A 14,879-nucleotide genomic window follows, 5' to 3' on the forward strand; every position below is an offset into this window, starting at 1 on the left:
AAACATTTGCATTCAATATTCATGTATGCAATATGTAATATATTGTATCCCAGTTTCTATGCTAGAATAATCACATGAGGCAACGCTGCAGCATAATAATGAAATATATAGTCGCATGTACATGTTGGCTTGTATAGCCAACGAGAATGCAATAACCGAGTACAAGCTAACATTACTCAACTGCGTGGGTTAATGCGCTTGAAAAGAACGTAATAAAAATAATAGCTTTTCCCCTCTTCCATTCCGCCACTCTTGCTGCGAAGGGTGGAGACGAAATGGGAGTGGAATTTTCCACGCTCGTACTGCGCCTGTGTGTCGCTGTTGCTGGTCAATCGCTCGCTGCTGTTGCTGGCGCTTGCTTGTCCTCATCCCACATGATGGAACAGCAGAAACGACCGACTCAACAGAGAGAGAGAGAGAGAATGCTTAGGAACGCAGCGGGGAAGTAGGGGAAACCTACCCCACTGTCCGGAGTACCTGCATTCATTTCCTCGCTTCTCTCGGATTCCTCTTCTCTCATCCCGCATCTACCCCAGAGATCTATCTACCTAGAGCTTCTACACATTTACCACTATCAATAAACTTGCGTGGCTCGCTTTAATATAAATCGTTCCCTTTTTCTGCATATACGTCTCTTTTGTCTTATTTTTCTTTTCAATTCTTTCTTTTACTTTACAGCTGTGTAGATATACATTTATTACCTATAATATTAGTGATAGCTATTTTACTGTAGAAACTATTTTTTACTTTGAATTTAATGTTTTTTTTTAATTTTACGAAAAACACATTTCAGAATTTCGAATGAAGAACGAAGACATTTCTTAAGCAAATCTCTCAGACATCTTTTGAATCACGTTCATATGCAAATTTTAAACGGAAGTTTTTTCGAAGAAAAGATCTTTTTATGTTGGATATTGGAGTTATAATAATTATTTACAGCAATTCAGCATGATATTAATTATTTCATTTCTTTTTTTACATTTTTTTATATCTTTAAATTCGATATAATGCGTTGCTTTTTGCGACGCAAAAATAATGTTGAGGGAAATGACGCAGTTATTATACCTTCCTCAAGTGACATAAATAATTCTCTTTGACATTCTGAGTTTTTCTTGCACGGACGACAGATGTTTCATACTACTCGAAAAGCAATTAACATGTTAAAGTGCTAATAGTTTATCAACAGTACGGTAGTCATATTCTCTCATGGCGAGGTTAATGTATAACTTGACCTCGTTTGTTGACCTCACTGGTTGCTAAGCACCACAGTCATACCGGCGTGGCGGAGTGAGGGAGAAGAGAGGGTTAAGCTTTAGCGACGTTGCCAAATTGCTCGAATGAGAATAACCTAACCAACCAACGCTATGCAACCAACCAATCAGCAGGCCATGCATTGAAAATTTCTGGTATCATGGACACAACAATTGGGCAATTATATACGGAACCAGCGGGATTAATCGTCCAATTGGTCGTCCATTTTCTCTAAAGATTTCCTGTTTCCCTGTTTTTTGTTCCCTGTTTACTTTTATAAATCTATTTTTATAAATAAGAAATCGAGAAAGTATAAAAAAAAAGAAAAAATATAAAAAAATACCGCGAGAGCTAAATAGACTTTTAATTTGCTATTATCTTTATCATCTTTTTCTTTCGCTCTTTTTCTACTAGACATATTTATCCTGCTTTTAGAAATGCAATGTGTAGAAATATATAAAATAAAAAAACAAACTTTTAATACTTAAAAAAGAAACGTTTCCTTCAAGTTTCCTCTAAATTAGACTCACAGATATCACGCGATATAAATTATATTGATTACGCAATCAAGAAAACAAAACGTACAGTATGTAATATGCATTTAACTGTTTCGCGATGTGATGCCGACTTGCTACATTCAGTCACGTTAAGTATGATTATGTAACCGATGACCAACTTTGAGTAATTTACTATTCAAAGCTGCGAATTATTTTTAGTCTGTGCTAAGTATAGAAAGTCAAGATCTGATTCTTGTTAATATATACAGTTATATACACAGTATACAGATATATGCATATTTACGGCTACATGTATATATACAGATATATTTATTATATATACAGTGATAAATTAAATATTTTATGTCCCCTTTCTCGATTTTACAATAATAGACTAATAAAATATTTTTTCACAGTGGCAATAATAAATTAATAATTATAAAATATACTAGGTATATATATTTTTAAAAAAGGTAAATGAACACATATTAAAAAATATTTACAAATATTCAAAATATTTATATGCATATAAACTCTAAAAAATAAATTGTTAAAAGCATTCTTTAAAATTTTAATCAAAAGCAAATATAAAATCATATTTGCAAATAGTTATTGTAAATATAAACAAATTCTTCAGCAATATTAGATTATAATCAAGTATTGCTTAAATATGAAAAAATTCGTTATAATTGTTATACATATGTTACAACGCATACACAAGAATTTCAGTTACAAAGTGTAATATTTATATATTATTAATTTATAATCAAAGTTATATACATAAGTAATTTAATGCTTTGTAAAATATATTTTATATGATTATAATTTCAAATAAAATTTTCTATGTTACATAAATTCTATGTTAAATAAAATGGGATTAAAAATAAGATACAAAACTTTATCGTACTTGGATAGCTATCTTACAACTTGTGTTTCATAATACATTTTTCTTGTTCTTCAATGTAGGTTATCTAAGATTACCCTAGCAATTATTTTAAAGAGGGCTGTTTTATGGCTACGTAAGTGTTGCCCATTAAGGGGCTGCTTCGGAGTTTTTTCTTTAGATTTTTTCTACAATATAAGGACATCCTGAGAAATAATAACCAGAATGAATTCTCGTTTCTTCTTTCCGGTAAATCTTTGACAAAAGACGCGGTATTTTATCTTTGTTCTTTAGCAAATGTTAAACAAGGATAAATGATGTTTTTATGAGTTTTTGTGAACATGAACCAGACTGTAATAAAAATCAAGGCATATGTGGAATGACGGTCGAAATCGAATCCGGAACCTACCAACTATAGATCGACTGCTTTTACAAACAGCCACGTGTCACACCCACATATGTAATCAAAATATATTACAAATGTCAAACAAAACGTCAGGTAATATATTTCGCTAGCATTGACTATAAGTGTCAAACCAATCCTTTTGACCATTCCATGTTATCCTTTTTTTTAAGTTTTAAAAAGAGTAACTGGTTTACAACAAAAAACCTAAAATACCTAAAGGTTGAATTTTATCCTCTGATTTTCTAACACAATACTTTAAGTTCAAATACATTTTACTCTCAGGTAGTATATTTCGTTAGGATAGCATAAACCATAGACTTTCAAATTCTTCGACCGTTATTCTTTTCTTTGAAAAGTTTTGAAAGAGCAATTGACTCAGGTAGCTGTTTCAAAGATACCGAGTGTCAAAGTTGAAGGAAAAAAGTTTGTTTTTCCAAAAATTTAAACAAATCACTCGGATTATTTTGAAACTTGAAACATACATAAAGCTTCAATAAAATAACAAATAATTTTCGAAATTTTGAGAAAAGTGAATTTTTTTTCAACTTTGACACCCTGTATCTTTGAAACTAAGCCGTTTCGGATTATATAGATTTACTTTTCACTTTGATATACATCTGCATCCCTCTCCCTTTCTGTTTCTCTCTCTCTCTCTCTCTCTCTCTCTCTCTCCCTCTCTCCACACACACACACACGCACGCACGCACGCACACAAATGTCTGAAAACATATACAGGATATTCCAGACCATCCGCGTCATCCATTATTTAAAAAAATAAGAGAAGTGATTATCAAATCTCAAAAATTTTGATAAGTAAAACGCTCTATCGAAAGGTGATATTTTTAACTTCCAGTTCCGGAAATAAGTTATTTAAACCAGAAGATTTTTTCAAATGAGACATGGTATTTTATAAGTTTATATTTTTCAAAAATAAATAATACAAAAATCAAAATCAAGAATAATAATCGAACATTAAGAGTCTAAAAACGCAGAACTTATTGCGTAAAACAATTTAATCTTCATATTTTTATATTTAATCTTTCGTTACATACGGTAATATGTTCCGCAGTATGTGAGATAAGCCTCCAATTTCAAGATTGAAAACAGACCCGTCTTGAGATTAGAGGCTCATCTCACGCATGCTGTGGACTATATTGATGTTGATTTGCGAAACAATTTATTGATATGAATTAATATTGTATCATTTAACACTGAAGAAAGCCTGAAGAGATCGTTACATACGTAACGGAAAATTTGTATGAAGATGTAATTATAAATGAAGATTAAATTATTTTAATCAAGTTCCGCTTTAGACTCTTAATGGTCTGTCATTATTCTTGATTTTGTTTTTTAAATTAAAGAGTCTTACATATTACATGTTAATTTTGATACAAAAATTTCATGTTTTTTTTTTGCTTTAGGTTTGTTTAAAACCTAAATCTGCAATAAAAAAATTAAATATTACATTTAATATAAAATAAAAAAAATAGTTAAAATTAATATTTATATTTATTACAGAAAAAAGAAGTATAATTATTTAATTCAATTAAAACATTAATTCTTAATGATTTATAAAAATTTATAATTAATTCATAAACAATATTTTGCTTATGTGAATTTGCGTTATTTAAAAAACAGATATATCAAATATGTTGATACTGAACATTTTATTCAAATTTTGCTTCCCACGTGATTTGCTGCTAATTAAAACACAATTATTCTTTATTTAATTTGTCTTTTTAATCTCATGTACAATTTTATTTATTTTTTATCATTTAAATTTTATCGTAATTATTCCCAGAGATTATTTAAGCAGAGAAAGATATATTTTACACATTTCTCTTTTACATTTTTTTTTTACATTGATACTTTTTACGATGTCAACGAGTTTCGATGATTTGTGAAGCAACAAAAAGGAAGACTGTAATTTCGATTGCAACATCGAAAGACTGCACGAGAACTATTTTTAGCTATACTTATTCAGATTGTGTCCTTACAAAAATGACGAAGAGGCATTTTGATAAAATCTTTCAATTAGAGAAATTATAAGATTATTTGTAAATTAAAAAAACACGATTTAAAAGAAACGTGTTATTTTTTCTTTTTCTAATCTCTGTTATACATTATTTTCCTTTTTTTATATTTTCTATTAAAATTTATATTCTTTTTTGTTTCTACTAGAATACATGCGACAAATATTGTACACTGACAGTTTATCAAAGCAGCGTAGCCTCCTGTCATATTATTAACGTTAAATATCATGGTATTTCTTATCGTGCGTTTGATAAAATAGTTTGTGTGTTCGCGTACTTTTACTCACATTATTCAAATATGCGCTATATTTTAGCGATTAGCCTTTACGAATAAAATCGTATGTATACGTGTACATGAGACTGTAAACTAAAATTTAAAATTATATTCTATTTGAACCAATTGCTATCGCGCGCAAAAGCTTGTATCAATATTATATTTAAAAAAAATGACATATTTTTTAATTATCTTTTCAGTATTTGAAATATTTTAAACAAAATGTTTGCAGAATTCGAAATAAGCTACTCAGTAGAACCTTGACGTACTGTGACATAATCACACTGTCAGTCGATTTTTATATACCTAGTGTCGTTTGAGAATTCTTCGTTTTATTCTTTGTTAATATATAATAATATTTTAACATTATTAATAATGTTAAAACAGAATTTTTTGCTCTAGAGTTTGATACAGTGATTGTAACATTTTTGTATTGAAGATTCACATATCGTGCTATTATGATTCCATAAAATTGTAAGAGTATAAATTTTTCTATTAATACGTAGAGAAAAATATTATCAAAAAAAATTGCAGTTAATTTTTTATTATGCTTTCATCGAGGAACATTTCTCTCAAATATTCAGAAGTAATCGCGGTTAATATATTTAGGTATTATTTATTTTGCTATTATTTTTATCCTCTGAACAATTTATTTTTTTTCCCAAGATATTAGACATTATTTTTATAATACATAATATATAATAAATCAATAGCGATTTTATGAGAAAGCTTCATATCGTACTCATATTTGTACTGTTATAAATTTCAAAATTCCAACCATTCTATATTATTATACATCATATCACAAAAACGAGAAAAACAATATTAGCGTATATAATTACATTCGTAATATACAGGCAATGAATGCGAAATATGAAATTGTACGAGATAATAACGAAATAATATAATTGATAGGAACGGATCTTTATATAAAAACTAAAGAGCATATGCCGTTACGATTTGAAAGCTTAAAGCATATACCAAGCAAAAACTTTTTTAATTCAGTTTCATCATATTTATTTGCAAAATTTATTTCCAGTTTTTTCTCTGCTGTGTTTGTTAAATACAAAAACTGCATAATTAAATAGGTAAAAAGCGAAGAATTGTATTCTAGTAGGTATTTTAAATTGAGCCGTTTCAAACTACCTGCATTCTACCAAAATAAAATTAGAACTAAAATACTAACATTAGACTGAAAACTAATTTCGAGTTTCTGCAATTTGAGTTATAAAAAAAATATGTGTATCTATTTGTTACATGTTTTTTTTAATATTTAATATATTCCATTTAAATATTCATTTAAATATTTAAATATTATTTTTTTATATTATCCTATTGCAATTTCACTTGCAAATTTTTAATTATATGAAATTAACTTAAATCAAAGCATAAAAACTTGACATGCCCGGTCGTGTTCTACAAATATCTTTTCAATATAATTTAATATCCCTTGTAAGATCGCATATTTTTAAAGCGAGAGAAGCGAACTATACTGTGAAATTTAATTCTTACGATATTGCGTCATTGTTGCATCAGCAAAAATATGTGGCCTTACAATCCAGAGAAACTAAATTGAGAGTACGTGTAATTGGAGTACCGCGAGACAATTTCTCCTATCTTTTTATATACACATCACGTCGACTAACATATCCGTTCAAAAATAAAAAAATCGTTGGGGAAGAGGGTGTGTACACATATACGCGTGTTGGAGAAGACCGTTATCCTTCTAGTACGTGATTGGGCAATTTGAAATAATCCCTTTTGATGATGCGACTAATAAGGAAGAGGGGAAATATTTCCTCTCACAATCAAATTCCACACATCAATTGAACATCAAGTTGAACACTCACGAATTTATGTATTTATATAATTTTCTCATATCATAAGTTTTTGAAATTGCATATTTGTAATAACATGCATTTTTTCTTTGGCTTTTTTTAACATTTCCCCATGAAATAAATAAAATAAGATGGAAAAACATGTATTAATACTTTTATTAGAATTTATTGTATATAACGAAACTCAGATTGTGACGAAATTATTATAATCATACATGAAACTTTTTTTTATTAAACTTTAAAGAAATCAAGTAATTATTACACAACACATGTAGAGCATATAGGAATTTGGTGATAAAATAATTAAGTGATCGGGTAATTTTTTTGATCATTGGTCGGTTTCTTATATGTATATCTAATATTTATTTATATTTGTGTTACGAAACTACGCCCTGATTATTACTTGCTCTTGAAACGTATAGTCTTATGTCAAAGCTGAAAATCTCTCATTATGAAATTGATAGAATATTATTAACTGTAACGAGCATCTTATTAATCCTCCTTTGCTACACGATATTTATTGCGAAAAATACCTCAGTCAGGGGTCGAATCTTCTCTTTATTTTCTCTTTACTTCTCAGCAGGGACATCAGTCGGGATCACCGAGGCTTTATAAGTCTTAAATTCTAATAAGTCTCTTGTAAACTCCCCTAGTCTATTTATTGTACTAATGATATCAAGTTAAAATGATATTTTTCGCAATAAATTTCGTATATTTATAAGATGTTCATTAGTAATATAAATTGTATATTGACTTTATAATACCAGATAACCTTTTATGATTCTTTTTACAAAGAATCAGATAAATACTAACATTTTATGATTATATAAAAGTAAGAGAAAACATGATATTTATCAATTATTTATCAATTTACGTACATTATTGATTTGTTGTTTGCATTTTAAAGCTTTATATGAAGGACGCAAAAATTATACTTTACGATTTTTCAAAACAGAAAATGCAATATATTGTTAAAAGAATAGTAGGTTTATAAGAATAAAAAATCAATTTTTTATTTTTGCAAATTATTGTAATATGACTGTTTAAGAATAGAATGTTATCGATTTTATTACGAAATTCGTAAAATTGATAAAATTAGAGTTGAAAATCTGAAGCAGCATAAAAAACTGGAGATACAATGCAAAACGGCAGCTGCGGACGGCTATTGTTACAGCATACGGAGCCTTTCTTTAGAAATACATAAAAAAAGACAATATGATCTTTGTAACTGAACTAGTGTACACATATATACATATACACACTGCACATTTATTATATTTAAAATGAAATGAACATACAGGGTGAACCAAAGAAACGGAGAGGGAAATTTAAAGGAATAAAATAAAAACTTAGCAACTTTATTTAATTAATTTTAATTACATCAAAATATAAATCATAATATGTGATTAATTATCTTACCCTTTTTACTTGGCGTTACTTGATAATTATTACATCTTGAAAATTGACATCTTTCAGATGGCCATCTCATATTACAGTATTACATTAAAATATAGAACGTACTAATATACCATTTACAAATTACCTTATCTTTTTATGTGTATGTCTATACTGTATGTCATTTATAAATGGCATATTACGTTCTATATTTTGATGTATTAAAATTAATTGAATAATAATTCCAAGTTTTTATTTTATCCCTTAAAATTTTCCCGTTTTTTTGACTCATCCTGATGTATATTTGAAGTTTCGTGAAAGCGAGAAAGAAAGTTTTAGTATAATCCAAAGCACCGACAAAGGACAAGCCTAAGAAAGTAATTGTTGAAATAAGTACTGAGAATGAGACAGATTTAGACTGATTCATAGTCCAATCTTAAAGCTGGTCTACAATTGCGTAATCGTATATAGTCATAAGTGATTGTAGTTTTAAGAGCTGACCAATTATAGTCAAATATTTTTCTTATTCTTTATTATGATTGGTCAATTCTTACAACTGCAATCACTTACAACTACGCTTACGCAATTGTACACCGAGCTTTATATTCAAGACTGTCTTAAATCTGACCGTAGGCCGTTATAAGAATTAGTTCCAACTAATGAAATGATCGTCTCGAAATTCCTTACGTCTATATCTTAGAGACGTTATACTACGGTGCTGACAGTTTTTAAAAGAATTATGCATATAGTTTCATTTGAAAAAATAACGTCCAATTTTTAAACACGCATTCTTTTAAACAGCATTTTTAAAAAATTTATTCGTATTACTCGAAAACCAAGGTAGATATTGATTTATGTAGGTTTTACAGGAGTTATTCATTATATATATTTTTATAACTAAACTTACAGTGGAATCTATAAAAATTTTGTTTTCTTAATGTTACAAATAACGTCAATTTTTACGCGATAATTTGAGTTTTACATTTATTACCATTTTGTAAATTTTTTTAATGATCCATTTTCAATTTCTAAAATATTCTAAAAACTGAACCAGAAAATAGCTGATTGATTCCGACAGAAAACTCCTGTATTTTTAACAAATTTTGTGTTATAAATTAATTTTTAACATCTCAAGTATATTAATAAATAACATCTAAACAAAGAACTGAGTAGAGAACAATATCTATTTATTTCTTTCTCTTAAATAAATTCGCAAATTTTACTTTTAATTTTCGCTTGAAAAATATCCTGATATTTAAATTCATAAACAAAATGGTCATTCTGTTTTTGAGACGTATTATTTAATACGAGAATAGATTAAATGGAAGATTTTTAAAGAATTTTGAATATATCGATTGTAATCTTTTAAAAATAAAAATGGATCAATATGAGCCGTATTTACATAAATACTATTTCAAATCAAGCGACGCGGTAGCAGAGCGACGCCAAGTATACCTATACCTAAAAGTCGGGTGATGACCTGTGATACTATTTTGGTGTAGAATTTATATTCTGCATTCAAATGGTATAAAATAAAATTGCAAATTGATATAACATTATTGATATGAAAACAGTTTTAATAGCCTATGACTTATTCGCGCTATTATGTAGGTACTTGTATGTGACGACTGATTAAATGCATTTTGGATTTTTTAGAATTGTAAAATGTAAGTGTCAGTTTTAGATTGTTACTAAAGCTGAATTCAGTTTTTTTTCAAATTTATGCAAAGATAAAAATTAATAAAATAATTTTGTCTCTTTTTGAACAATATACGAAAGTAATATTACATCACTATAAGCATATTTATCAAAACAAATATTTACACGATGCTTGCAGTTTGTGTTTGTCCCTTTCTTTTTACATGTAATATCAACAAAAGTGAATTAAAAATCCTATTTAATTCGAATAAATGACATAGATAAAAAAATAATTATCGTAGATTATATCTCTATTTGTTCTGTGAATAGTCTGCAAGAGTTTACGCGAATAATGTGCTGGAACAAATCGAATGTGGTTCTGTTTCTACTTTTCTTGTGCACTAAATTGCATTAATCATATTGTTACATCTCTATTTCCTATTCGTGTCCTGCTATAATATTTGAAATTCGTTATGCCTGATCAATAATGGAGCATTCGACTCATAATTAAAAGAAGAATGTCAGGATAATACGCTTAATATGCAACAAATGCAATGTTGTGATGCGATTGATATATCTTTCAGACTTGTAACTTATATACTATTGACAATATTCTCATCAAATCATATAGAAATTCAGGATGAAGTTAAGCTGCAAAAGTTAAATTTTATATACACACCTAGTGATGTCTTATTGCACGATCAGGTATCTATGATAAAATTTTTCAGCAAGCTGTCAAAAATAGATTTTGCAGTGTTCGAGTTGTTAAATGCTACGAATTTTGTCAGCAGAAAAGCTTCCGATTGATATAGGATCTAGCATATACATATGTTGTGTGTAGACAGAAAGCTGATAGAAATATAGCAAAATTTGTCAACAAAATATGATGGCAAATTGATGTAAAAATGATGGTAAAAATCGAATAGATTTTGACATATTATACCTGCAATTTGCAGATTGATAACAGAAATAGAGCAGAATCCACATTTGATAGATTTTAGATTTGATAAACTCAGTTTCCATTGCCAATCTGCTGTCAAGTTATGTGAACCGATGAAATACGAGCTTAATGCGGACATAATTGACAGATTTGCTAGCAATTTCTGAACGAATTTGCTGCCAATCTACTATACATAATTATACCGCGGTCAGTTTTTGCTTACTAGGTTTTAGCATGCCTAAACGAAATTGCCAATATGCTGCTGTAGCGGATTCTCAAAGATTTCCTGCAACTGCGAGTGTTGTCGAAGCGTATCGACGTCCCAAAAAAGAAAGCCCATCGAATCCTGCCGTTTCCGGAGCACGCTGCCATGATCAACTGTTCCCTTGCGACTCGACATATGGCCGTTTGACAATTGGTTCGTTTCTCTTGCACTCCCTGCACTCTGATCATTCGTTCTTTCTCTTTCCAACGCCTGGAAATACACTCAGATCTCGTTTCCGAGCGCATAAAGTACTCAGGAGTGCAGATATGAGAAACAAACCTATCGTGATTTCCGCGACGATCCGAGAAACCAAATTATCGACGAAGTTCTCGCACGCCGTTCAGATTCGATGTAATCTCTACACAATTTTACTCCGTCGAAGAGAAAAAGAGATACTCTTTTCCGTTAATTAAAGTTCAAACCTGTCAGTTGCCTGTTAAACTATTCGATACGCGGAAGATGTTTAATGTTTCTTGGTTAACACTGAGTGCAGTGTTTTGTAAACAATGACAGAACCCAAACACATCGATTGTCAATTAATAACGACTGACGACAAGCTTACTGAGCTGACCATAACTTTGATCGCGTGTACCTTTTCACGCTGAATTCGAGTAATCAAAGTTTCCCCTGTCGTCTTTTGTTTTCGGCTAACAATTGCGATATTGTGATTCCAAAACGTGTAACAAATTCTTTTGTTAACGAGAATGGCGTATTTACGTTATCGAACGAGTAAAATTGATTGGTTTGATTGTAAACTCAGTTAACATGATTAATTTATTGAATATAATTAGTACACTTTATTGTATGTGTGTGTGTGTGTGTGTGTGTACGATTAGAGATAATTGTATATGGTATACAGAAAATCATAATTTTTATAAAATGACAATAGCTTGTTGCACAAAGGCAACTTTTGTGGAGAAGTCGAAGACATTTCTTGAATTTAGTATAAAAAAATTTGTCTGCTACACGTCTGTGCAAAAAAATAAAAAGAAGTTTTGTTCCAGATAGCCGGATCTAAAAACGCATTGGAAGTTTGACAGCGAATGTTTACCACCGAGTCAGTAAAGTATGTTTGGATCACTACGTAGCAAGTTTCAGACGGTGCAAGAAGGTATATCTGCTAGGTAAAAAATTTTCTATGTTCACAGCCTCTTATCTTGTCTTACAAAAATGATATGGATAATAATAGCATATAACGATAAAATCAATGATAGCCGTTTACAAATCGTGTATTTATGAATGATAAAAATAATCTATAAAAGATAATGTAGCAACTCAGGGAGCAACTTTAAATGAAAACACCAGAATATCGTAATTGTGACTTTTCAGTATACGTGGACTGTCCACTACCGAGCATCCAAAGAGCAAAAAGCCAGTCAATGTAAGGAATGTAAATTATGACGCTGGGGCAGATGTTCTGCATCATTTTCAACTGCAGTGGAATGAGCTTCACGAGCTCGCGGAGGAGAACGCGGGCAAGGCTCAGGAAGCAGATACGCTGATATCCTCCATTTACGAAAAACTTCAACACGAGTGGAACAATGTTACATGTTTAAACAGCACTTTAGCTTACATTCCAAAGATTAATAATGCGATTCAAGATCTCATGGACCAAATAGGTAATAGAATCAAATATTCTCTTCAAGGACGAAACATAATTACATTAAAACACGAATAAAAAAAACCGAATCTTTCTAAAATGATTATTTATTACGTTTAAGGAAATTTACAAGAAATGTTCGAAGAAGTTGAAGGAGCTTTATATCGATTGGAAGATCTAAATGAAATGTTAGATTTACAAGGTAGACAGCTGGATCACAGGTTCCAGTTGGCTTTGTACAAAGAGAAGAAATTGATAGAATTAAATAATTTCAAAGGTAAATACATCGTACGAGATTAGGGCATTTTATTCATTCATTTTGTCAAAATCTTTTTATGATTTATTTCAAATTAATTTTTAGCAAAACTAGCTACTGAACATACGGTGAGACTTTCACAGCACGAATTAAACCAGCAAAAAAAATTGAAGGAACGGCGAGAGACCTTTGAGGAAGCATTTAAAGAGGATCTTGAGGAATACAAAGCAACTGGATCTATACCAAGTATGATATAATTTTTTTAATATACTTTTCACAAAGAAAAGAAAAAGAATATATATGTGAGTATAAAAATGAAATGGCTGATAGAAATATCTAACAATAAGTTGAGAATATTCAAATACAAATATAAATCCGTAAATTAATTAGAAATCTTATTATGAATAATTATACCATAATTAATTCCATGAAAAAAATTTATTTGAAATTCTGCGAAGGCAGAAGTTATAGTTATTAGGTTGATTAGAAAGTCTTTTCGTATTTTGAGTCGTCCTTTTTACATAAAATTCGAAAAGACTTTCTAATAATCAACCTAATGACTATAACTTCTGCCTTCGCAGAATTTCAGATAAATTTTTTTCATGGAATTAATTATGGTATAATTATTCATAATAAGATTTCTAATTAATTTATGGATTTATATTTGTATTTCAATATTCTCAATATTTTATGCAAAAAGGATTTAAAATACGAAAAGATTTTCTGACTAATCTGATATTAATATTAAGCAAATATATTTAATTGCTTTCAAGAACATCTCGATTATTGTGCATCTTTAGATAAACTATTTTGGAAACGCGTTAGTGAGTTATGTAATCAGCTGAATTCATTTATTCTTATTATAATTTTATCATCATAAATTAAAATTTATATATTCCATTTACACTATACATTAATAAAAATGACAGGTTTCTCTTACAATATAAATTCTAATTCATTTTATTCATTACCAAATGTATTATTTGATTAATTTATTTGATTAATTTATTTGTTCCAAATTTAGAGCTACCAGTCTCTGCGGAAGGCCCATCTTTGGACGAGATAGTGTTGGACATCGATTCAAAGATATTTGATGAGTTTTTAGAGAATTAGAGACATAACAGATTTAGGATTCTATTCAGAAGTGTTGCTGCTAAACTTTCTTATTTGAAGATAACACATGCAACGCAGCATAATTTTTAACTGCATTTCTTACAATTAGATATTAGGCTGTGACTCAGATAATTTATACTTTTCAACATAAAAAGTGTAAAAAATTAGTGAAAAGTTTTTCGTATAAATGCTTCCAATTTTTCCATCAAATGCCTAAACTGACCTTTCGTGAAACTTTGTACAGTCTTTACAAATATAAGTACCTATATTTTGTGAATTGTATTATTATGTATTATTTACCATTTTGAATTGAAAGAATGTGAGTTTTATCCCGCAACAATTCTTTCAATTCAATGTAAATAGACATAAGAAAAAAATATCATTTTGTTAAATTTCCTTAATTGTATCATGACTAAAAGAAAATAAATTGACATATATTAACTATACAGACTATTTCAGAAATTTCTTTGAATATTTATAACAAAATGTG

At 29.2% G+C, this 14,879-nt stretch overlaps 2 protein-coding genes across 8 annotated transcripts in view; one reads left to right on the top strand and one right to left on the bottom strand.

The window, feature by feature from the left end:
• LOC105457923 overlaps positions 1 to 11,462 on the bottom strand; it is a 27,056-nt gene extending 15,594 nt beyond the window's left edge. Inside the window, exon 1 of the mRNA XM_011702883.1 lies at positions 11,379 to 11,462. Within this exon, the coding sequence (XP_011701185.1) occupies positions 11,379 to 11,391 (13 nt within the window). The 5' untranslated portion in view covers positions 11,392 to 11,462. The remainder of the gene's footprint in view (positions 1 to 11,378) is intronic.
• LOC105457922 (dysbindin protein homolog) overlaps positions 1 to 14,802 on the top strand; it is a 22,305-nt gene extending 7,503 nt beyond the window's left edge. For 2 of the 7 annotated variants that reach the window (XM_011702875.1, XM_011702876.1), the window contains exons 2-6: positions 12,425 to 12,544; positions 12,750 to 13,039; positions 13,142 to 13,297; positions 13,382 to 13,522; positions 14,301 to 14,802. In XM_011702875.1, coding sequence (XP_011701177.1) covers positions 12,489 to 12,544; positions 12,750 to 13,039; positions 13,142 to 13,297; positions 13,382 to 13,522; positions 14,301 to 14,389 — 732 coding nt within the window. In that variant the 5' untranslated portion in view covers positions 12,425 to 12,488 and the 3' untranslated portion in view covers positions 14,390 to 14,802. The other 5 variants (XM_011702880.1, XM_011702874.1, XM_011702877.1 and 2 more) reach the window with 5 other exon arrangements.
• Positions 14,803 to 14,879: the final 77 nt, after the last annotated feature.

This window comes from Wasmannia auropunctata, unplaced genomic scaffold (assembly GCF_000956235.1).
Source record: "Wasmannia auropunctata unplaced genomic scaffold, wasmannia.A_1.0 LD334880.1, whole genome shotgun sequence".
Classification (NCBI taxonomy): Eukaryota; Metazoa; Arthropoda; class Insecta; order Hymenoptera; family Formicidae; genus Wasmannia; species Wasmannia auropunctata.